General features: G+C 42.7%; 1 protein-coding gene across 1 annotated transcript in view; it reads left to right on the top strand.

The window, feature by feature from the left end:
* Nucleotides 1–24,782, top strand: part of PRORP (protein only RNase P catalytic subunit) — a 128,121-nt gene that overhangs the window by 56,580 nt on the left and 46,759 nt on the right. Inside the window, exon 4 of the mRNA XM_075844828.1 lies at nucleotides 20,660–20,767. Within this exon, the coding sequence (XP_075700943.1) occupies nucleotides 20,660–20,767 (108 nt within the window). The remainder of the gene's footprint in view (nucleotides 1–20,659; nucleotides 20,768–24,782) is intronic.

Below are 24,782 nucleotides of genomic sequence, written 5' to 3'. Positions count from 1 at the left end.
TTTTTCGCAGCGGACTCACGCTGCGTAAAAATCACGGAACTGTCTGCACGGCCCCATAGACTAATATAGGTCCGTGCGACGTGCGTGAAAATCACGCGCATTGCACGGACGTATTTAACGTTCGTCTGAATAAGCCCTAAAGGATAACTTTATTTACAACGTTATTTTATTCTTATGTATTAACATGCTCCTGTATGCTAATACATTACACTGTGTAACTATGATACAGTGATGCAATGATGCAAAACAGCCCTGAGGTCCTTTCTGCAGTCAGCCCTAGGGACCTTTGCATTACCGTGTTTCCAGTGATGCGAGCGAAGATCTTTGGTCATAGACCGCGGCGATCAAAGGGTTAAACAGATGGGGTTGGAACATTTTCCAATCCCAGCTGTGTTTAAGTTCAGAAGCTGTAATTTACAGCTCCTGCTTAGAGGATGAGCGCTCATCAGCCTCTTCTACAGCGACGCCAAAAGACGTTACTGCAGACTGGGTACCCGCAACACCTGCCGTCAATAGACAGTGGGCGGTCAGGGAAGGGTTAAGAACACAATTCTATGCGTATATTTACGTTTCTCTGGGACTATTCTTCGCTATACTCTTTATAAAATACACAGGAGACACTAGACCAGTGGTTCCCAACTGGGGTGCCACGACACTCCGCTCATCCATGCAGCAAAAAAAAAAAAATGTTTTGCTTTTTATCTCCGCCCCTGACGCTTACTCTAAGGGTATGTTCACACGGCAAACTAAAAACGGCTCTAACATACGGATCTGTTTTCAAGAGAAAACAGCCGCTGATTTACAACCGTTTTTTATGCATCAGGCGTTTTTACGGCCGTTTTTGGAGCTGCTTTTCTCTTAAGACTGTAAAGGATCTGCCAGGCACAGCTTCGGGGTTAACTTCCTTAGGTAATCAGTCTTCACCTGAGTCTATCTCTCTGAGACTGACTCCAGCTTCCACCACTCAGGCTGGCAGGCTTAGGAGTGGGAGAGCCTATCGCAGCCTGGCCAGACTCAGCTAGCTCCCGCCCTCTGTCTATTTATACCTGCCTTTCCTGTTTCTCCCTTGCATTTTGATTCTTCTCGTGTGGTTTCCTGGCCCAGCTACAGCTCCTAACTATTTGATCCTGCTCCATTCTGACCCTGGCTTGCTGACTACTCTCCTGCTCTGCGTTTGGTACCTCGTGCTCTCCTGGTTTGACTTGGCTCGTTCACCGCTCTGTTGCTCACGGTGTTGCCGTGGGCAACTGCCCTTTTCACTTTGCTTTATATTCCCGGGTCGTTGCAAGTAGGCAGGGACAGAGTGGCGGGTAGATTAGGGCTCACTTGTCCGTTTCCCTACCCCTATCATTACAGAGACAATGAAAAACGGCTCCAAAAACAGCTCAAGAAGTGACATGCACTTCTTTTTTACGGGCCTTTTTTTTACGCGCGCTTTTTACAAACTGCATGTAAAAAAACCGCCCCATGGGAACGAAACGCCCTTTTTCCCAACACGTCTCCTACAAGTACCGCCCACCACTAGAAGAGCCTGACGGAGGGAGAGGAGCCATTAACGCTGGGCAGAGTAAGTATTTCTTATATAGTTAGCAATTGTGTGAGAACTGGAGCCGGGGGAATGCTGGAAGTTGTAGTTCTCTCCTCTTATACCTCTTCCCTGCAATGTCCTCTGATATAACATAACAGCCTGGGCATGCTGGAAGTTGTAGTTCTCTCCTCTTATACCTACTCCCTGTAATGTCCTCTGATATCACATAACAGTCTGGGCATGCTGGAAGTTGTAGTTCTCTCCTCTTATACCTCCTCCCTGTAAATGTTCTCTGATATCACATAACAGCCTAGACATTTCTGGGAGTTGTAGTTCTCTCCTTTTACCTCCTCCCTGCAATGTCCTCTGATATCCCTTAACAGCCTGGGCATGCTGGAAGTTGTAGTTCTCTCCTTTTACCTCCTCCCTGCAATGTCCTCTGATATCCCTTAACAGCCTGGGCATGCTGGAAGTTGTAGTTCTCTCCTCTTATACCTCCTCCCTGTAATGTCCTCTGATATCCCATAACAGCCTGGGCATGCTGGGAGTTGTAGTTCTCTCCTCTTATACCTCCTCCCTGTAATGTCCTCTGATATCCCTTAATAACAGCCTGAACGTGCTGGGAGTTGTAGTCCTCTCCTCTTATATATCCTTATTTATTCCTTCCCCCAGGAGTAAGCACATTTTCAGTCTGTGATGGTCACTTTACAGGGGGGGGGGGGGGGGGCTGATGGTCATTTTACTGGGGGGGGGGGACTGAGGATGATTTTACTGGGGGGTCTGATGGTCATTTTACCGTGAGTGGGAGGCTGATGGTCACTTTACTAGGGGGGGGGGGGCTGATGGTCATTTTACTGAGTGGGATCTGATGGTCACTTTACTGGGGGGGCTGAGGCTGATGGTCACTTTACTGGGGGGGGGGCTGAGGCTGATGCTCTCTTTACTGGTGGGGGCTTATGGTCTCTTTACTGGGGCTGATGATCATTTTACTGTGAGTGGGGGGCTGATGCTCACTTTACTGGGGGGCTTATGGTCCCTTTACTGGGGGTCTGATGGTAATTTAAGGGCTTATTCAGACGAACGTGAAATACGTCCGTGCAATGCGCGTGATTTTCCCGCACGTCGCATAGAGCTATGTTAGTCTATGGGGCTGTTCAGACAGTCCGTGATTTTCACGCAGCGTATGTCCGCTGCGTAAAACTCACGACATGTCCTATATTTGTACGTTTCTCTCGCATCACGCACCCATTGCAGTCAATGGGTGCGTGGAAATCACGCGCAGCACACGGAAGCACTGCCGTGTGACGCGCGTGATTCGCGCAACAGCAGTAAAAACTATGAATGAAAACAGAAAAGCACCACGTTCTTTTCTGTTTACAAACATACAAAAAGAGTGTCATAATGATGGCGGCTGCGCGAAAATCACGCAGACGCGCACCATACGCAGCTGACACACGGAGCTGTTATGGACCTTTTGCGCACGCAAAACGACGAGTGTTTTTTGCACGCCCAAAACGCACACGCTCGTGTGAATTCGGCCTTACTGTGAGTGGGAGGCTGATGGTCACTTTGCTGGGGGGGCTGAGGCTGATGCTCACTTTACTGGTGGGGGCTTATGGTCTCTTTACTGGGGGGGCTGATGATTTTACTGTGAGTGGGGGGCTTATGGTCACTTTACTGGGGGGCTTATGGTCTCTTTACTGGGGGGCTTATGGTCTCTTTACTGGGAGGGCTTATGGTCCCTTTACTGGGTTGCTGATGGTAATTTTACTGTGAGAGGGGGGCTGATGATCACTTTACTGGGGGGCTTATGTTCTCTTTACTGGGGGGGCTGATGGTCATTTTACGGTGAGTGGGGGCCTGATGGTCTTTGAGTGGTTTCCGCCTCTGACTCCCCCCCTTTGAAATTAATAGGAGGCAGAAAAAACCTGCAGCACTTGTTTGGAGTGCCCTTTTGCCTGCGGTTTTTGCATTCAACGGTTTAAAATAAATGTGGACAAAAAACACAGCAAAAAAAGAAAGCGGCAAATAACGCTGTCAATTCAAAATCTGCCTCAAATTTCCTAAAGAAATCTTGAGGCAGATTTTATTTTTTTGCCTTACAAAAAAATGCTGTGTAAACATACCCTAAGGCCCTGTTCACAAGTTTTTTGACATGGAAAACGCGTCGGAAAACGTGCCATAAAACGTTCGAAAACGCCTCCCATTGAAATCTTTGGGAGTCGCCGCTGTAGAAGAGGCTGATGAGCGCTCATCCTCTAAGCAGGAGCTGGAACTTACAGCTTCTGAACTTAAAGAGGCTCTGTCACCAGATTTTGCAACCCCTATCTGCTATTGCAGCAGATCGGCGCTGCAATGTAGATTACAGTAACGTTTTTATTTTTAAAAAACGAGCATTTTTGGCCAAGTTATGACCATTTTCGTATTTATGCAAATGAGGCTTGCAAAAGTCCAAGTGGGCGTGTTGAAAAGTAAAAGTACAACTGGGCGTGTATTATGTGCGTACATCGGGGCGTGTTTACTACTATTACTAGCTGGGCGTTGTGTATAGAAGTGTCATCCACTTCTCTTCACAACGCCCAGCTTCTGGCAGTGCAGCACTGTGACGTCACTCACAGGTCCTGCATCGTGTCGGCACCAGAGGCTACACTTGATTCTGCAGCAGCATCCGCATTTGCAGGTAAGTAGCTACATCGACTTACCTGCAAACGCCGATGCTGCTGCAGAATCATCTGTAGCCTCTGGTGCCGACACGATGCAGGACCTGTGAGTGACGTCACAGTGCTGCACTGCCAGAAGCTGGGCGTTGTGAAGAGAAGTGGATGACCCTTCTATACACAACGCCCAGCTAGTAAAAGTAGTAAACACGCCCCGATGTACGCACATAATACACGCCCAGTTGTACTTTTACTTTTCAACACGCCCAGTTGTACTTTTGCAAGCCTCATTTGCATAAATACGAAAATGGTCATAACTTGGCCAAAAATGCTCGTTTTTTAAAAATAATAACGTTACTGTAATCTACATTGCAGCGCCGATCACAGGCAATAGCAGATAGGCGCTGCAAAATCTGGTGACAGAGCCTCTTTAAACACAGCTTTTTGTGAAAGAAGTAACATTTCCTTTGGCTACAATTCAATGTTTTACTACCTGATAAGGTGTAATACCTCCTTACCTCCAGGAAGTGGCGCTTTTTCTACTATATTAGATGATTAAAAGAAAAAAAAATCTTTTTGCGCACTGTACAAGTGAGCAGGGCACCGTGCTTGCGTACTACGTGAAGTGAGCTATAATTTCACATATTTTCGAATATCTCTAGTGGAATACAGCCTACTAATATGTTGCTTTTCTATTTATACACTGACTTCCACCTGGTGACGATTGACCATTCAGGTCTTCGGGCATTGTCTGGGGTTTAAAGCATTGGAGGGCCCACATTCCTCCCCCGAAAAACGACATCATATCTTTATGGGGGGGTCAGAACTCTTATTTTTTATACAGAACTCCAAATCCCTTGTTTTCCATCATAGAGTTAAACTTCTGGCCTCGTGCGGCCGCCACTATTGGGTGGGGAGCGCTCTTCATACGGATTTATACATCTAATATTCAGTTGTATGGGAGCTGCATAAACCTATGTGCAGGTACTGTGCTCACCCCTAATGGCAACTGCAGGCTGATGATTCTTATAATATAAAACTGAAATGCATGAAAAATGGAGCACTGTCCCTAGAAAGTTATATGGTAACGTTTCTGCGACCTAAAAATGACCCTTTCAACCTTAAAGAATTAGAATTAAAAAAGACTGCAATATAATGATTGTTAAAATTCATCGCCTTGCTCCAGTGTGACGACTCGGTCGCCATGACAGTGTGTCACGTCATATATCTGCATTGTCCAGTGGTTGTAGGCTGTGGTCATGTTTGCTGCAGCGACATTTTGTCCATTGGGTTATAAGGTCATCGCACCAGAACGTGGAAGACTGGCAGCAGGGGACTAGCAAGACGTTTTCAGAGTAAAAATATTGCAGATCTTTAATTTTTTTTGCAGGTTGGCTTTGTTTTTGTAATATCCGCCAAGTCCCAGAACTTCTTAGTTAGGCCTTATTCACACGACAGTGATAAACAATCATGTTCTATGGGTGTATTCACACGGCCGTTCTTTTAACGTCAATGGATCCGTTTTTAACGGCTGTCAATACATATAACAACCGATAAAAACGGATCTGTGACATGGGGATTTGCAAGGGAACTACTAGTTCCCTTGTTGGCTATCGGCGGCGCGACAACACATACTCACCGATCCAGCGCGAACTTCTTCTGGTCTGGTCGCTAGTCTCTGCAAAGTCGGCGCGATGACGTCATCCCGCCGCAGATCCCGTGAGACTAGCGACCACACCAGTAGAAGATAGCACTGCATCGGTGAGTATGTGTCGTCGCCGCAGATGCCCTGAAGACGAGGGACCTTACCTGAAGAAGACACCGTTGCATCGGTGAGTATGTAGGGCATTCATGTCAGCCTGTGTGACATCATCTACAGGGGGCTGTGTAGCATCTATAGGGGGGCTGTGTGGCATCATATACAGGGAGGCTGTGTGGCATCATATACAGGGAGGCTGTGTGGCATCATATACAGGGAGGCTGTGTGGCATCATATACAGGGAGGCTGTGTGGCATATACAGGGAGGCTGTGTGGCATCATATACAGGGAGGTGTGTGGCATCATATACAGGGAGGTGTGTGGCATCATATACAGGGAGGTGTGTGGCATCATATACAGGGAGGTGTGTGGCATCATATACAGGGAGGCTGTGTAGCATCATATACAGGGAGGTGTGTGGCATCATATACAGGGAGGTGTGTGGCATCATATACAGGGGACTGTGGGCCATCATATACAGGGAGGTGTGTCGCATCATATACAGGGAGGTGTGTCGAATCATATACAGGGAGATGTTTGGCATCATATACAGGGAGGCTGTAAATAGTATCTTGGTGAACATGTGACCTTCCTTTGGGTGTTTTCAGGGGGTTTGGACAAAAAAAGCCTGACCAATGAAATTCATCAGTTCTTTTAACGGCAATGAAAAACTGATGCAAAATGGATGACCTCCCTGTATATGCCACACAGCCTCCCTGTATATGATGCCACAGAGCCTCCCTGTATATGATGCCACAGAGCCTCCCTGTATATGATGCCACAGAGCCTCCCTGTATATGATGCCACAGAGCCTCCCTGTATATGATGCCACACAGCCTCCCTGTATATGATGCCACACAGCCCTCCTGTATATGATGCCACACAACTCCCTGTATATGATGCCACACACCTCCCTGTATATGCAAAATGGATGACCTCCCTGTATAAGCCACACAGCCTCTCTGTATATGCCACACAGCCTCCCTGTATATGATGCCACACAGCCCTCCCTGTATATGATGCCACACACCTCCCTGTATATGCCACACAGCCCCGATGTATAAGATGCCACACAGCCGACATGAATGCCCTACATACTCACCGATGCAGCAGTCTTCTTCAGGTAAGGTCTCTCGTCTTCATGGGATCTGCGAAGGCGACTCGATGACAGTCACCGATGCAGGTCGTGTTCACGTGAAGAGGAGAGACCATACCTGAAGAGATTGGCGCTGCATTGGTGAGTATGTCATCGAGCCGCCGATAGCCAGCAAGGGAACTAGTAGTTCCCTTGCCAATCCCCATGTCACAGATCCGTTTTTAACGGTTATTTCATGTATTGACAGCTGTTAAAATCTGATCCATTGACTTCTAAGGAGGCTGTTAAAACGGCCAAAAATAGGACATGTCCTATCGTTTAACGGCCATTATTCACGGGCCTTTAAAATAACGGGCGTGTGAATACACGCATAGAACATCATTGTTCTGAAAACGGCCGTGTGACGGCCATTAAAAGAACGGCCGTCACACAGCCGTTTTTCACCATCGTGTGAATAAGGCCTTATAGATTTAAAATATATATATAAAATATAAAAAAGTCATAGCTTTTTCAAGTCACCACTAGGGGTTGCTCACTACACAGATTTTTAGAGGTCCCATTGAGTTCAGTAATACCTGTATAAATCCACTCCTCCTAGTGGGGGTTGCATTTATGACCGTGTGAAGTAAAGCAGGGGATTTAGAGCTCCATGGGTAAGTTCATACAGGGCTGATACACTGCGTAAAGGTGCAGAGTGCATCCGCCCTGTTGCCCACAGGGAATTCCGGGCGAAAAAACGCACCAAATGCTTACCATGGGCGTTTCTCCGACGTCCTGACGTTCTGCAGCCCTGGGATGACGTTTCCCAGGAGGCCAGCCTGAACGAAGAAACACAGAATTCTAGGAAAATATAAGCTCTATTTATTTTTGTTCCCGAGTTGCGATTTTTTTGTGGCGGAATCACAGCTTTTCCGCTGCAAAAAATGCAACATCTGCTATTTGTTGCAGGTTTTACTCCCGAATGAATTCAATGGGGTAAATCTGTAACAAAAAAATCTGCAGTATTTACGCTTCGTGGGAACTTACCCTATGTGGGAAAAACAAAGCTCCCAAACCTATAATGATATGTTACAAAATTACCGTGAATATTATATATTTTTTAGGGCGAGAACGGAGCAATCTGAGGCAGTCACTCCAGGCTACAATCTCGGGGTACTCTGAAGCTCTAGGCATGAAGGAAAATACACAATTATTAGATGACATAGAAAATTCAATGTCACCACAACAATGTCTGGCACTGCGTCATAGCTTTTATAAACGGAAGCCTTGACGCAGATGTGAACAGAGCCCTACTGAGACATGACTTTTACTACAGAAGGTGACCTGAATTTGTCAGCAGTTCCCTCTGACACATGATATATTTTTTTGTGTTTTACTTCCTGAACTGGTAAAGAAATTCTGGGAATATCCGAGAACGCTGTTCACATGACAACATCACAATAACGTGTCTGTCCCACCTGCATTATGCCAACTTCATATATGAGCGTGAAGGCACGGTGCGGTTACCAGACTACCACCAGTCTGCATTTCATTTTCATTCTGCGGGCCAGTGGTCGTGTACAGAAGAAAGATTAATAAGTGGATAAATTGCATGTAAAGAAATTGTATTTGGATTTATTGCTGTTTTTCAGTGTTTGCCTTTGAGCACTAAAGTCCGGACTCATAAATGCAAGAATGTGGGGCAGTTAAGAAGGAACTGTCAACTCTCCTGTCATGTCTATTTTACGAAATACTTCCCTATGTAATAACAATTCTGGAACATATTTTATTAGAACTCTGCATTGTGCCATTCCTCTGTTATTCCTCCTAGAAATGTATGAATAAATTAATAGTTGGGTGTTACCGTTTCCCTTATTAAAGGGGCATGCCACTACCCAATCTCACTGTCGGCACTGATTGGACATGGTTAGTCTGTGTAGGGGCAAACCCCTATGATGAAATGAAAAAAAAGTATGCTTTAATACAGCAGAAACTAAAACCCCCGCAGAAAAATGTGTGAATATGAATTTCTACATTTTCATTCACATTAGAGATGGTCACTGTGGCAAAATAGCTGATCTGCAAAAATGCAACATAAACACCCTGTGTGACCCCAGCCTAACAAATGGACGTGGGATCAAATGTCACATAATACATATAAATAAAAACATAATGAAATAATAAAGACGACGATAAACAATACAATTTTGAATAAATAATTGTCCGCTGTGCTTTATTTTAAGGGTTGCATAAATGTAAATACAATCTCAAGCTCCAAAACTATTTATAAACAACAATAATGAAATAATCAAATCCACCCAGCCCTGAAGCCGGGTGACCCAACCCTCTAATAAGCACACGACAAAACTGGGAGATTCATAAAATAGGGTGGAGGAGGGTGGGGCTTGATGCTGCGGTGGTACTTCAAAGACACTTCTGAGGTAAATAATTCAAGAGCCCAAGCCATAAATTCAAACGAGCCAATCAGGAACTCCTCTTCAAACTCAGTTGTAACCAGGCAGAATTTAGAGAACATTCTACTGTCCTGTGTAACTGTTAGGCCTCATGCACACGAACGTGCTTTTGCGTACGCAATTCCCCCAAAAATCCACGGGAGAATTGCAGCCCCATTAATTTCTATGGGCTCATACACACGACCGTGGTTTCCACGGTCCGTGCATGGCCCAGGAGCCTGGACCGCAGAAAGAACGGACATGCCTTATTACGGCCGTGTTCTGCGGTCCAGGCTCATAGAAAATAATGAACGCGGCCATGTGCACAGCCCGCAATTTGCGGGCAGCTCGCGGGTGACCCTCCGCCCCCGGCCGACCCTAAAATCACGGCCGTGCACATGGCTACAGTCGTGTGCATAAGGCCTTAACCCATAAACTCCAAGTGAATCTATGGCTCAAATTCCATAAATTCAAACAGACCTATCAGGAAACTTTAGCTGTATCCATGCAGATACCATAATCGTGCACCAAGTACATGTCAAATTAAAGGAAAATTGGTTAATAACATAGTGGTTCCATTAACCCCATGTGCTCCCATTATTGTTAAGTTCAATAGGGGGCTTCCAAATTTATCAAAGCTGGCTAAAAGAAAAAACAATCAGAGCTTTAATTTCTTAAACTGCTCTGGTAAAATAAGCTGCGCTGTCATTGCTATGAGAAACAAGGCCAGTGGTTAAGTTAGACAGTTTTGATAAATCTAATTGGAGGAGATTTATCAACACAGGTGCATCATAAGAAAAGTGCACCGGTCTCTCCCCCCAGTGCACCGGTCTCTCCCCCCAGTGCACCCGTCTCTCCCCCCAGTGCACCGGTCTCTCCCCCCAGTGCACCTGTCTCTCCCCCCAGTGCACCTGTCTCTCCCCCCAGTGCACCGGTCTCTCCCCCCAGTCCACCGTGTCAAAAGATGTATAATTTTAGGAGTTATTAAAAATGGCTCAAATTACACCAAATGTAATAAAATGGTGCATGTGACAATTAGGGTTGCACGATGCATCGAAATATATAGATACCGTGCACCCTCAAACGGTTTAATACTGTTAATTCATGTATATAGTATTGTAACACATGAATTTAGTCAGAGCGGTGTAACACAGCCATTGCCCGCTCCTGACATGTGTGCGCGCGGTCAGCATGAGGTGATGCAGGCAGATAATGTACATGCACTTTTTTTTGCGGGTACATATAATTTAATGATTAACTTTTACTAACCTCTTTTTGGGGGATTAGAAAAATAAACAGAAATTCTGCCAAGGTTCTATGTGTTTTAAATTGACGCCGTTCACTGTGCGGCGTAAATAACATGTTACCTTTATTCTATGGTTCGGTACGATTACGGCGATACCACATATATAGAGGTTTTTTATGTTTTACTACTTTTGCACAATAAAAATTATTTTTAAATAAAACTATTTGCTTTTGCATCGTCGATTGCCAAGAGCCATAACTTTTTTTATTTTTCCGTCAATGTTGTGATAGGTGGGCTTTTTTTTTTTGCGGGACTCAACGTAGTTTCCATTGGTACTTTTTCGGGGTTCATGGGGCTTATTGATTAACTTCTATTACTTTTTTGGGGGCCAATGGAAAAAATATAAATTCCGCCATAGTTTTTTTGCGTTGTCTTTTTTACTGCGTGAACCTTGTGGTTTAAAATACATGTGAACTTTATTGTTTGGGTCATTACGGTCGCGGCGATACCATATATGTGTACTTTTTATTTATTTTTTACACTTTTACTAAATAAAATCACTCCTTAATGGAAAAAATGTTTTTTGTTTTTTTTAAACTGTAATCTTTATTAATAATTTTTATTCAACATTTATTACTTATTTTTTTAGTCCCACTAGGGGACTTCACTATGCGATCTCTTGATCGCAGATATAATGCTTTGGTATACTTGGTATACTTAATGCCTGTCAGTGTAAAACTCACAGGCAATCTATTAGGACATGCCTCTAGCACAGCCTAATAGTCTTATAGCCAGGGCAGACCTGGGGGCCATTGTTAAGACCCTGGCTGCCATGGCACCCCATCGGAGGTTTGCGATTGCATTTGCGGGCCGCCGATAAGTGACAGAGCTCCCTCCCTCTGTAAACAAGTTAAATGCCGCGGTCGCTATTGACTGCAGCATTTAACGGGTTAAACGGCCATGATCAAAATAAACTTAGATCGCTACCGTTGGAGCAGGATTCCGGCTGTCATTAGACAGCCGAGCAACCGCTCCAGCCTGCACGGGACACCCATGCAGGACTTAGGCTAGGCTGCTATGAAAAAGAGGCGGCCTAGCCTGAGGCCCCTTAGTGACCGCCCTGAAAAGGCGTATTGATGGTCACTATTGGGTTATTGTGAGGCACATGGAGGTTCAAAATTCATGACACCACGCGCCTCACATCAAAAAATAGAAGTTTTTTTTATTATTGTTGGCAAAGTATTGTTTTGGTATCGAGAATCGCAATACTACACAAAGTATCGGTATCGAGGTCCAAATTCTGGTATCGTGGTAACTCTGGTGACAATATATTTGTGCAGTTCGTAATGACTGACATACATGTACATAATGTCACACATAAGTTCTGCATATGCATGGACTTCATTTTATGGCGCAATCTGCTTAGTAAATTTTCTCCACCGTCAGCAACATACAGGTGCGGCAGCCTAAAACCTAAGCGGACTATTTGTAAAACATGTTGCAAAGTGAGTGGTTGATGGCGCCTGCTGGGTAGAGGCAGGGAATTTCTGTTTTCTGCAGCCTTGCGGGCTTATTATCTGAATATTTCCTGCTGGTAAATGAAGAGAGAGAGCTCATAATGACCAACTTCCTGATACAATACTCCAAACTAACAAAAGTCTAAAATGTTGGGGCTCTGTATGCAATGCTATATATTTATTAACACAAAAGAAAATTGAATACGTGACTTGAACTTTTGTCCATTTCTCCTCTTACTTGTTTGTGCATTCAGGAACCCAATATCTGGGTATTCCCAGTAGTCAATACAATAGAATGTACTAACGTAGTCAATTCAAGCGCTCTCACATTCTTTTCTAGCCTTCTAATTTCACAGGTATTTTCAATATGCGTATAAGAGAACTTGGTATTTCCCAGCTTTAAAAGCCTGACTTAGTAAAACAGGAGAAACAGAACTGTGCCCTGGTAAATGAATGGAAACTTGCATAAAATCACACCTGTGATCAGGTGAATACGGGCACTTGTCAGTAGGTCCCTTATTATCTTTGATTTGCTTTGTATGCCAGGCATCGTGCATTATGGCTACCCATGATCGAGTGTGACTACAATAATCAACTTCCACCTAAGGCATTCTTGCGTAGCAATTATTCAATTTGTTTCCAGATGATTCCCAAAGAACTAAATTGTTATGACCCTAAATAGGAACATTTACATTCATTACAATTATCGGACATATGTCCCCATTTTATAACGCCATCTCGGTCGTACCCTTAATAAGAAAAGTAAGGCGATGACCATTTCAGATACGACAGTGATGATTCTACCCTTAGTTATCAAATCTGCTATACTAATATGTAGGCTCAACTTTGAACCTACACATACCGTACATTAGAATGGGATATACTAAAGAGCTCTGACCATGTCACTGCCATTGGAAGCCAGCTTCTCAAAAGTAAATTTGTCAAAGTTTTGGCATGCAAAGTGCCATGGAAGCATTTGGGAGCAACAACTGCTCATCAATGAAACAGTAGTCCTCACGAGTTTACAGAATGCGGATGCATGTAAGGCTCTGTTCACATCTGCGTTGGCGGCTCGGTTCCATCACATTTGACAGCAAGTATAACACAGACAGACACCATGGCAGAACCATGACGAGCCCCATTGTAAGTCAGTTGGGGTTTGTTTGTTTGTTGTTGTTGGTATGCGTCATACGATGTATCTGGCAATGTGCCATGGCTTCCATTATAAACTGAAGGTACGACGAGGTTCAGATAGTGTCTACAAATTGTCTGATTGCAATACTCACTGCTGCTGCAGATGCCTGTGGAAGCAAGTATTGTTCATCGGGAGTTTCATAGATTGGGTTTCCATGGTTGGGCAGCAGCCCACAAGTTCCTTATCGCAATGTACAATACCATTCTAGGCTGAAAGGGTATACAGCCATTGGCTCTTCTCCACCTGGCAGTCTGACAGATATATCTGAGTTTGGTTGGTAATAGAAGAATGCTTCTTGTGGCAGTTGTGAATTTTGAAGGAACATTAATGGTGTGGGACTGTTTTGCATGATTCGGGTTGGGCCCCTTGAATCTAGTGAAGGGAAATTGTAAGGGAGTTGTCCGCATTTACCAATATTTTTTTTTACGAGGTTCCCCCAATTATAAGCTGATTTCAAGTTGTCCTGGACCCCTATTGATCAGTTCCCGGAAGCAAATGTTTAATTTCCCTGCAGCGCCACAGCAGGGGAAATGAAGCATTACATAGGCTACATTTCAATCAATGGGTTGTCTGTGTAGTGCGTGAATATCCTGGGTCCTCCAGAGAGAGGGACAGTCTTTGAAGGACTAATAGATGAGGTTATTGAAAGATTGCGTAATTGAGTATTTGAAAATGGATTTCCTAAACCAGACAACCCCTTTAAATGCTACAAGATCAAATAACATTCTAGATATTTCGTTGCTTCCAACTTTATCATAAGAAAAAGTATTTAACAGTTCCTGGTCAATGACATTTCTTGAACTTCTCCCAAAGTATGACTATGCAAAATTACATTTGACAATTGCATTGTGTTTTTCTCTATTGCAATGGTGCGGCTAAATGCTTTGAATATTAAGAAAAGTACAATAAAATATTACCGGATATAATTTTATTTTTAGTTCTGTTTTATTATTGGTTTAAAATATATGTGAGGGACTTACATTTGGAGGTTGTGGTTCACTTTATAAGTTTCTTCAGCAGTATGTGTATATACTGTGTCTTAAAATAATCTCGGTGAGATCCTAAAGTAGAAAAAGTCTGGAAAATACAGTTTCCAATTGTAATTATTCATTAGTCATTCGGGTTTAAAAAAAATAATAATTGACTTCCAAGGTTTACATAGTCGTACAATATCCTACTCTCCCGTACTAGCGAAGGATCAGTATAACTGTTACCACACAGGTGGCGCCACTCTACACAGGTAGTCATCAGGATGAGGGCTACAGTAGTATATAAGAAGTTGCGAACATCAGGTTGTTGTTTTTTGGGTACCATGTATCTATGGCAGTGGTCTCCAACCTGTGGCTCTGCAGATGTCGGGGCATGTTAGGAATAATAGTTTCGCAACAGCTGGAAAGCCACTGACCTGTGACATAACTACTAAACATATGTGATATTTTGCCATGTTGTTCACTTGCAATAACAGACGTCTCATACTTTTTTAAGAATAGGAGTTGATAACAGAGGTTACTCATGTAGTCCAGCGATAGATCTATAGTATATCAGCCTTTAGAAATGCATTGCATAAAATATATTGCCGGGGGTTTTTCCGCTTCAGTGGCTTCCTATTGAGGAGGGGTTGTCCAGTTCGGGCAACTCCTTTAAGTTATGTCTATGGTGAAACTATGATGAAAAATATGTATTCTAGGTGTAGAGTACTTTTGATACCACCATTTCCCAACTCTTAATGTAATGTTCGAGGGACATTAAACTTAGTCTACCTAAACACTTTTTACTATGCGGTTGAATATTGTCTGTAGGATCTGGGTGCTGAAGTTTTCGACACTGACTATACTGATCCTCAATAGGATTAGTGGTAGGAAGTCTAGAAAAATGTCTGTCCCGATAAGGGCCTGTTCACATCAGCGTTGCCCTTCCGCTGAGGGGTTCCGTCTGAGGTTTCCGTCGGGTAACCCCTTAACGGAAAGGCAAATAGAAACCTTAGCTTCCGTTTGCATCACCATTGATCTCAATGGTGACGGAAACTTTGCTAATGGTGATGGCATCAATAGCACAGTCGACTGCGTACCAGGCAAAGCCACAATTGTATGTCCAGGGCTGTGCCTGTGTAAACAATAAAGAAAATGTGAAGCTCACTTGAGCACAGCGGCCCCCTCAATCTGCTGATAAGCAGCGGTCCCAGGCATTCAACCAACACCAATCAAACGTTGATGGCCTTTTTTAAGGATATTGTTTAAAGGGATTTTCCCATAATCCTCATTTATCACCTATCCACAGGATAGGTGATAAATGTTTGATCGGTAGGGGTCCGACCACTGTGGCCCCCACCGATCCTGAGAACAGGGATTTCTGAGGGCCCTATGTGAATGGAGTATGGGAAAGGATAGGTAATAAATTATGGCTATGGGAAAACCCCTTTACCTCCCATAATACCCATTTAACGTTTGCGGGTAGTATAATGGATGCTACAACCAGTCTGGGTAGGTAATGGTATTACTACTTTGAGCAGGATTGTCCAAGTTTAGCTGTGATCAGCAAAGTGTCAAATACACAAGTGAATGTAGACTTTCTGTTAACCCCGTAGTGTTACAGTACATGTGTCCTTGCTTCTTTATCCGAACATAATTATTAATATAATGAGGTTGTCAGCAACTTGTTTATTATTTTGGTTGCTGCGCGTCTGGGGGATTACATGAAACTGAAGTACAGGACATGTTCCTTAAAGAGCCACACCCTACCAGACCTGAGCCCAGATACCGGGGAATCCCCGTACACTTCCCGGTGAATACAGGGAACTTGTATAGTTACTTACTTTGTACCTGTCCTGTTTTACCGCAGGGAGATTTACTGTGTTTTACTTTAATGTCCTTTGAAAGTCTGTACATTGTATTTCTATTCTTATATAGTTTTGCATTTTTTAAATGCTTCTTTGACTAAGGAATTGTCTGATATTTAAGACTTTTTTTTTACTTCCTTCTAAATCGGTAAACCGCTGTAAAATGTGTCATTTTAAAAAAAAATTCTTCTAGGTGTCGATCTCTTTTTTTATCGCTTGCTTTTTCAGTTATTTTCATTATAATTAACAGATGTTACTTTTGTGGCATAAAGTAATTTATTCTTTTTTACAAGTGAAATCGGGAACTTAAAGCTTCTAAAATGCAAAATTTAGGCAACTTTGCAAATGATTAAAAAAATCCTACCATTTTGTTTCTGCAGACCTATGCGTCTCCATGGTAACAGACTACAAACTGTGTGTAGTCTGATTCTGTGGTCATACTACCTACTATCCGTCTTTTCCCATTAATATATATTCAATAAGTTAGAAAGAAGTATAGTACAGATGGAAGAAAGTATGTCTGCAGGTTCAAGCTACATAAGGTTTGTAGTCGGTTACCATAGACATGCATGGGTCTTCATAGGAGCTGTAGACACAAAAAGGAAATTTTTAATCAAGACTATTTGCAAAGAGTTTTTCTTTTTGAAAAACTGTACACACATGTTTAAACCGGGAAGAGATCGGGGGATGCAAAGCGGTGATGTTGTAAAAATCCTTTCTTTTATTTGACTGTTATTTGACTGATCCCTTCGTCATAACAAAGCTGTGCTCTTAGCTGGACAGAAGACCTGCTTAGGCTAGAAGCTTTTTGAATTTGTAAACGTAAAAATAGCATTTATAAAGCATACTTTTACATTGCCCCCGTATTTTATGTACAAATTGCATCTATGTATAATTATCATTAAAAAAAAAAACATTTTTAGGGAGAAAATATAAGGAATAGATGGTAACGCAGGGCATAACATGGATACAGCCGGCTTGTTTGAGCCCCTATGTAAACTGTCTCCACTTTAATCATGTTTTGCATTTAGAACTAGAAAAAAACAGAACTGATAATAGTAGCGAGAAAGACGAAAATGACCAATGTCATGTGCTGTGCGATAGAATGCAATGTCAGCGCTAAGCAATATTCTGCAGAGAAACATGTATCTGTGACAATGATATGTATGGGTACAATACCTAATCTAGTGGTACGTCCGATTCCATGTAACTCTAGTCTACTCCTAGTTTTTTCACTGTTTTTGCAACAGATAATATCAATCCATTTGTGTCCTGAACTGAGGTAACTGTGCACTAGAATCAATAGGTCATTATCTTCGGCACCTCAGCTGTTGTAAAACTACAATTCCCAGCATGCCCTTGACAGCCTTTGTCTGGAATAATAAAGCTTTTGTCAGTCAGTACATGCTGGGAGTTGTAACAGCTGGATGGTCGAAGGTTGCTGAACCCTGCAACTAGATCATGAACATTAGAGAAAATTAGAAGTGCCTTAGCCCACTAAATTATAACCTACACTGAGTTTTTCAAATCATTATACTTAGGTGTTAAAGTGTAGCTAAACGTTTGAGAAACTTATGACATGTCACAGTGACATGTCAGAAGTTTGGATTGTTGGGGGTCCGAGGACTGAGACCCCACCAATCGCTAGAATGAAGCAGTTGAAGCACTCGTTTGAGCGCTCAGCCGCCTGGTGTCTGTTCGGCTTTTTCCGGAAAGCCGATGTATCGGAGTACGGGCTCATAGACTTTCTATTGAGTCCGTACACCGATACATATATTTCCGGAAAAAGCCGAACAGACGCAAAGCAGCTGAGCACTCACACGAGCGCTTCAGCTACTTCGTTTTAGCGATTGGTGGGGGCCTCAGTGCTCGGACCCCCACCAATCCAAACTTCTGACATGTCACTATGACATGTCAGAAGTTTATCAAACGTTTAGCTACACTTTAAGATACGTATAGTTTCAGGTACAGTAGTCGGGTCAGTGTGTGGTAAATTCCCAATCCTTTTTCTCAAGGGCGATAAGCCATTTCCAAAAGTGTGTGGCAGCGGCTTGTAGTCTACTTGCCCTAGTGAGCACACATGCACGCTTAGGCGGCAACTATTGAAGGTTTAGTCCGGAGCAACTGTTTGACTTTGAATTATCCTCAACACTTTAGACCCATGCAGGACTCTGTGCTCATAGTTTGCTATATTAATCCCGCATTAATTTGATCTACAAGGTCAGAACTCTGACCTACGTATCTCATCTATAGATACTCTGGTTAGAAACAGTTCTGTTCCAGTAACCATTGGCTCTGAGATCTGCTCCTGCGGTCCAAATTAGTTAATGACTTTAAGATCCTACAGAAAAGTCTGGGCAGACAAAGTAATTGAGCACAGGCTTCAGCTGAGGCCTAAAAGATGATGGCAGGGAACCTCTGGAACAGCAACAAGCAGGTAAAACAAAATGTGAACAAGTATAATCAAGAATGTAACATCTTTAAAAGTTCTGCCTAAATCTATTTCTTCCAAACCGGAGTTACATTTCAATATTACTATGCAAAAACTTCTGAAATTAGTCTTTAGGAAGGAGCCGAGTTCATTGCTGTTTAGAGCAGAATATCATAGTTTATTAAAGGGGTTTTTCCCATCTTGGACATCCACAGGATATTCCATAAAAGTCAGATAGATGTGGGTCCCTGTGGATATGCCATAATTGTCCAAGATGGGAAAACCTCTTTAACCCTTTCATGACCAAGGGTCATTGATGCCCCTGTGTCCAGGTCAAATTTTTCATTTCTGATATGCACTTATTTAAACGATAATATCTTTGCAACCGCTTTGAATATCACAACTATTTTTACTGTTTTGTTTTTTTTACAAGACTTACGAGGCTTTTGTTTTCTAGATTAGTTTAAATAATTCTATGTTTTACGTTTTTATTATAAGCAGACAAATCTCTAAAAATGTGTAACAATTAGTCGTCCTTTCTCCCCGTCACCCTGGATCGCTGTGAGCGGAGAGTGAAATATTCTATAAGGCTGTATTCAAACGACGTGAAAAAAAGGGCAGTTAACAATGGATCAACTGTCGGTTTTTCATGGCTGTTTTGCATCAGTGTGTCTCAAAATTTGAATCTATTTCCTGGCCGTCTGACCGTTTTCAATCGCCATTTGCCATCCGTTTTGCATAGCCTTAAAAAAGGATGAATTTTATTCGTTAGGGTTTTTTGTCCCAGCCCCCTGAAAACACCACAGTACTTATGTAGATAGTGCCGCAATACCTCTGTAGATAGTGCCACGTTGCCCACTATAGATAGTGCCAGTGTCCACATAGTGCGACAGTTCACACTGTAGATAGTGGCCACACAGTGCTCATGTAGTAAATGCTCTGGCAGGTGATTCCACTCTTAGAGGAGGCCCTGGACAGTGACGTCCGGGGCTTCCCTCTAAGAGCGGAATCCACGGCCAGAGCGATCTGACCGGGGATTCCGCTCCTAGAGGGTGCTTAGGTGGCGCTATCTACAGGGAGGGGGGATTTGCTGCTATCTATAGGAAGGGTGACGCTATATGCAGGGGTGGCACAATCTATAGAGAGGATGGAGAGACATCGGCGTCTCCCACTAGGAGGGCAATCCCTGGCCAGAGCGATCTGACCTAGGATTCCACTCCTAGAGGGAGCTTAGGTGGTGCTACCTATAGGGTGGGTTTGCACCATCTACAGTGGGCAGTGTGTGGGGCTATCTACAGGGGGAGTGTATTCTGGGGCTCTTAAAGCCCCGGCAGACATGAGATTACAGCGCTGCCTACAATGAAGCAGCACTACACTCATTAAACCCCGTTCCAGGTTGCCAACGTTTCTATACATGATAACTGCACGGGGCATCGGCAGTTGGAACATATATAGCCGTATGGCAGTCATGAAGGGGTAAACACACCGTTATAGACTAATGTATACTTATTAACTCATCATATTTGCATGCAGCGTTCTATAAATGATAACATCTTGGAACGACCCTTTGCACATGGGTTGACCTTTACTATGCCGTGTGAAGCATTGTCAGGATGGCACCATACTCATGCAGGATCAAAGTGCCAATACTTTAGTGTTCATTATAATTTATCTATTTTTAGGAAATGGCATGCAGACTAATAATATGGTTCTCCCATCTATTGACACCATTCATTGCTGCTGATGAGCAACTGCTGAAGCTTTAAATTCTATTCAATAAAGAATGGAAATAGCATTTTCCGACACTTTTTATACATTTAGTTGAACTTAAAAACATGTCCTGGAATATTCTCTTTGTTGTTATTACACTGCCCTTACCACTTTTATGCCTATAAATGTGACACAAGTGATTGGAGGAAACATAATGTCTGATTGCTGAATGATTGTGTTTTCTCTTTGTAGGAACTGCAGACGTTTCTTACATTTGTGGATTCTAAACCACCCTATGATATTGTGGTTGATGGACTGAATGTTGCCTATCTCTCCAGAAAAAATCCATGTTCTACACCTGTGAGTATTGAATAGGTTACTGACATATTTTACTTAAAGAGGTTTTATGAGAAGTATACAGCCGTAAAATTAAATACTTTCACTATACTCTATTGCCGCGCTCCCGCCACCCGCTGGACCCAGCGCCCGCTATTTACCGTGGATTACCACTCAGGTCACGTGACATGTTATTCCTACGAACATGTCACATTACTCATGATGATAAATAGGGAACATCCGGGACTGGCAAGTATCGTAGACCTTGGAATAGAGAATATTGTGTTCCTTTCGAAGGTGACGTTTTTTTATTTTTACTATTTTACAGCTACACACCTTACTTTTATATTCCTGAAAACCCTTTTTAACTAATCATACTTGTAAGCTAACCATAGCATTATTACATTAAACCCAATGGTATGGAATTTCAGAAGATAACATTGGTTTGGGGCCACGAGGTGGAACCTCGGGTCAGCGGCTGTGATATAACATTCCACCGGGCCATGTTACATTTTGGAATTTGTGGGGATTCAGTTCACAAATTTCCACCAAGGTAATTTCTTGACATGTTAAAGAGACATGGGTTAGCCTGCATTACCGACTTACCATAATTTATATTTTTCACATTAAACAATATGTATCAAAAGAGCTACCAGTAAGAATTGAAGGGAACCTACTGTATAACCAGCGTTTTGGTCATTAAACCGTTGCCATGATGCTGTAGTGCTTATAAATACCTTTGTAGACATTCCCCTTTTGAAATTGACCGGTAAGAAGACGTTATAAATCAGCGCGTGCTATATGTAAATGGGTTACCAGGAGACATCTAGGCGGTTCTGGAGGGATGAGGAGTCACTGTGTCCTGACTGTTATCACGTTCATTCTTCTTTAAATTTACAAAATCCCGCTCTCCAAGCATGCACACAGTAAAGCAACGTGTACCGTCCTCTGCTTCATCTGCGCCTTGCATATGTGCCAGATCGTGCTGTACTTTTCTATTGGATTTGGCGGCTTGTTAGCTCTCAGGGCACCTGTCCTTACCATTGCTCGGAGAGTAAAGTGAATAGCACATGCGCAGGATTTCGGCGCAGCTCTGGTGACAGTTTCTCTTGAACCCTTAATGGCATGCCACGTACTTGTATGCGGCAGTCACCAAAGGGAAGTATGGAGCGGGCTCACAGGCTGAGTGCGCTCCATAATGAGCAGGTGTCGGCTATATGATACAAAGATCACATTGATTCCGCCCCTTTAACCATTTTGATGCCGCAGTCAACAGTGACCGCGCCATCTAAGCCCTTAGAAGGACGGCAGCGACCCCCTCCGACAGCCCATCACCCACCCACGTGACCCAATCGCGGGGTGCCAATCGTTGTTATTGCAGCCTGGGGGCCTAATGAAGTCCCCCAGGTCTGCTATCTTTGTTCTCCTATAAAGGCCTGTAAAAATCCCAATATACTGCAATCAAACTATCATTGGCTCAAGTCCCTTAGGGGGACTAACAAAAAAAGGAAAATACAGTTAAATAAAGGTTTTTTTTTTATATCTAAAAGTTAAAAAAATACCTTTTCTTATTTTTTCTCTAAGTAAAAAAATTAACATAACAGGTATTACCACATCCATAAAATTTTGCACGGTGAATGCTGTCAAAAAAATAATTTAACGCCCTAGCGACTAATATATTCGTCACAAGCGGGTCCTATTTCCTGCATCATGGCTGATATATCTGTCACTTGGATCTCGTGGGTACTGCCACTGTACCCACGAGCTTAGTGGCAGGAGCACAGCAGTGATACACAGCCAGGCTCCTTCCACAACTGCTGGAATTAACCCCTTAAGGACCCAGCCACTTTTGGACCTTATGACACAGCCTCATTTTTTAAATCTGACGTGTCACTTTATGTGGTAATAACTCTGAAATGCTTTTACCTATCCAAGCGATTCTGAGATTTTCTCGTGACATATTGTACTTTGTTAGTGAAAAAATTTGATCGATAAATTCAATATTTATTTGTGGAAAACACCAACATTTAGAGAAAATGTGCAAAAATTTGCATTTTTCTAAATTCAAATGTATCTGCTTGTAAGACAGATAGTAATACCACACAAAATAGTGACTAGTTAACATTTCCCATATGTCTACTTTATGTTTGCATAATTTTTTGAACATCCTTTTATTTTTCTAGGCCGTTACAAGGCTTAGAACTTTAGCAGCAATTTCTCATATTTTCAAGAAAATTTCAAAAGGCTATTTTTTTAGGGAACAGTTCAGATCTGAAGTAGCTTTGAGGGCCTTATATATTAGGAACCCACACAAATCACCCCATTTTAATTAAAGCAAAGTGGAAGGGAAATTTGCAAATTTCATTTTTTTTTTGCAGAAATTCCATTTTAATCCATTTTCTCTGTAATACCGAAGGTTTTTACAAGAGAAATACAACTGAATATTTATTGCCCTGATTCTGAAGTTTTTAGAAATATCCCACATGTGGCCCTAGTGTGCTAATCGACTGAAACACAGGCCCCAGAAGCAAAGGAGCACCTAGTGGATTTTTCGGCCTTCCTTTTCTTAAATTATATTTCAGGCACCATGTCAGGTTAGAAGAGGTCTTGTGGTGCAAAAACAAAGGAAACCCTCCAAAAGTGACTCCATTTGGGAAACTACACCCCTAGAGGAATTAATCTAGGGGAGTCGTGATCATTTTGACCACACAGGTGTTTCATGGATTTCATTAGAATTGGGCAGTGAAAATGAAAAATGACATTATTTTTCAATAAGATGTAGCTTTACCTCAGAATTTTTTATTTTTTTCAAAAAATAAATGAGGAAAAGCACCCCAACATTTGTAAAGCAATTCTCCAGAGTACGGCAATACCCCAGATGTGGTAATAAACCGCTGTATGAATACACATCAGGGATCAGAAGGGAAGGAGCGCCATTTGGCGAGCAGATTTTGCTGGATTGGTTTTTCTGCACCATGTCGCTTTTGCAAAGCTCCTTGGGTACCAGTACAGTGGAAACTACCCAAAAGTGACTACATTTGGCAAACTACACCCATTGAGGAATTCATCTAGGGGTGTAGTGAGCATTTTGACCCCACAGGTGTCTCATAGATTTTATTACAAATGGGCAGTGAAAATGAAAAATTATTTTCCAATAATATTGGAATATTTTCACAATTTTTCATTTTCTCAACAAACAAAAGAGAAAAAGCACCGTAACATTTGTAAAGCAACTTCTCCGGAGTACGGAAATACCCCACATGTGGTCATAAACTGCTATTTGGACACACAGCAACGCTCTAAAGGGAAGGAGCGCCATTTAGTATTTGGAGTGGAGATTTTACAAGATGTGTTTTTTGACACTATGTTGCATTGAACTATAGTACCAGTACAATATAGATGAAAGAAATTAAAATGCGTCACTCACCCGTTTGCAAATCTTCCTAACTTTATTGTGTCACCTTGGCGAGGGCAAAAGCATCACAGGGAGGACAGCTCCAGCGCGAAACAGGCTGTGGCCTACAACTAGCTGTCCTCCCTGTGATGCTTTTGCCCTCGCCAAGGTGACACAATAAAGTTAAGAAGATTTGCAAACGGGTGAGTGCCGCATTTTAATTTCTTTCATCTATATTATACTACAAGACCGTCTGTTTTTATGCTGAGCACCGCCCAAATTTTGCTTAAATGAGAAAAGCCCTGATTCCACTTGCATCTATCTGCCTGTTCCATGCTGTGAGGATTGAGAGTGGTGCCGACTTCCTTCTACTGTGCTTGATTTATAGTACCAGTACAGTGGTACTCCAGAAAAATTACCCCATTTTGGAAACTAGATCCCTCAAAGAATTGATCTAGGGGTGTAGTGACCATTTTGACCGCACAAGTGTTTTGCAAAAATGAGTAAACAATAGATGTTGCAGATTGAAAATTGCTGTTTTCCACAGATATGCCATTTCAGTGCCCAATGTGTTGTGCCCAGCTTGTACCACCGTAGACACACATCCCATAAATTGTTAAGTGGGTTCTCCAGAATACAGTAATA

Source organism: Rhinoderma darwinii, chromosome 12 (genome assembly GCF_050947455.1).
Source record: "Rhinoderma darwinii isolate aRhiDar2 chromosome 12, aRhiDar2.hap1, whole genome shotgun sequence".
NCBI classification, from domain to species: domain Eukaryota; kingdom Metazoa; phylum Chordata; class Amphibia; order Anura; family Rhinodermatidae; genus Rhinoderma; species Rhinoderma darwinii.
Note: the sequence above shows the minus strand (reverse complement) of the source record. Positions and strands in the feature narration are given on the sequence as shown.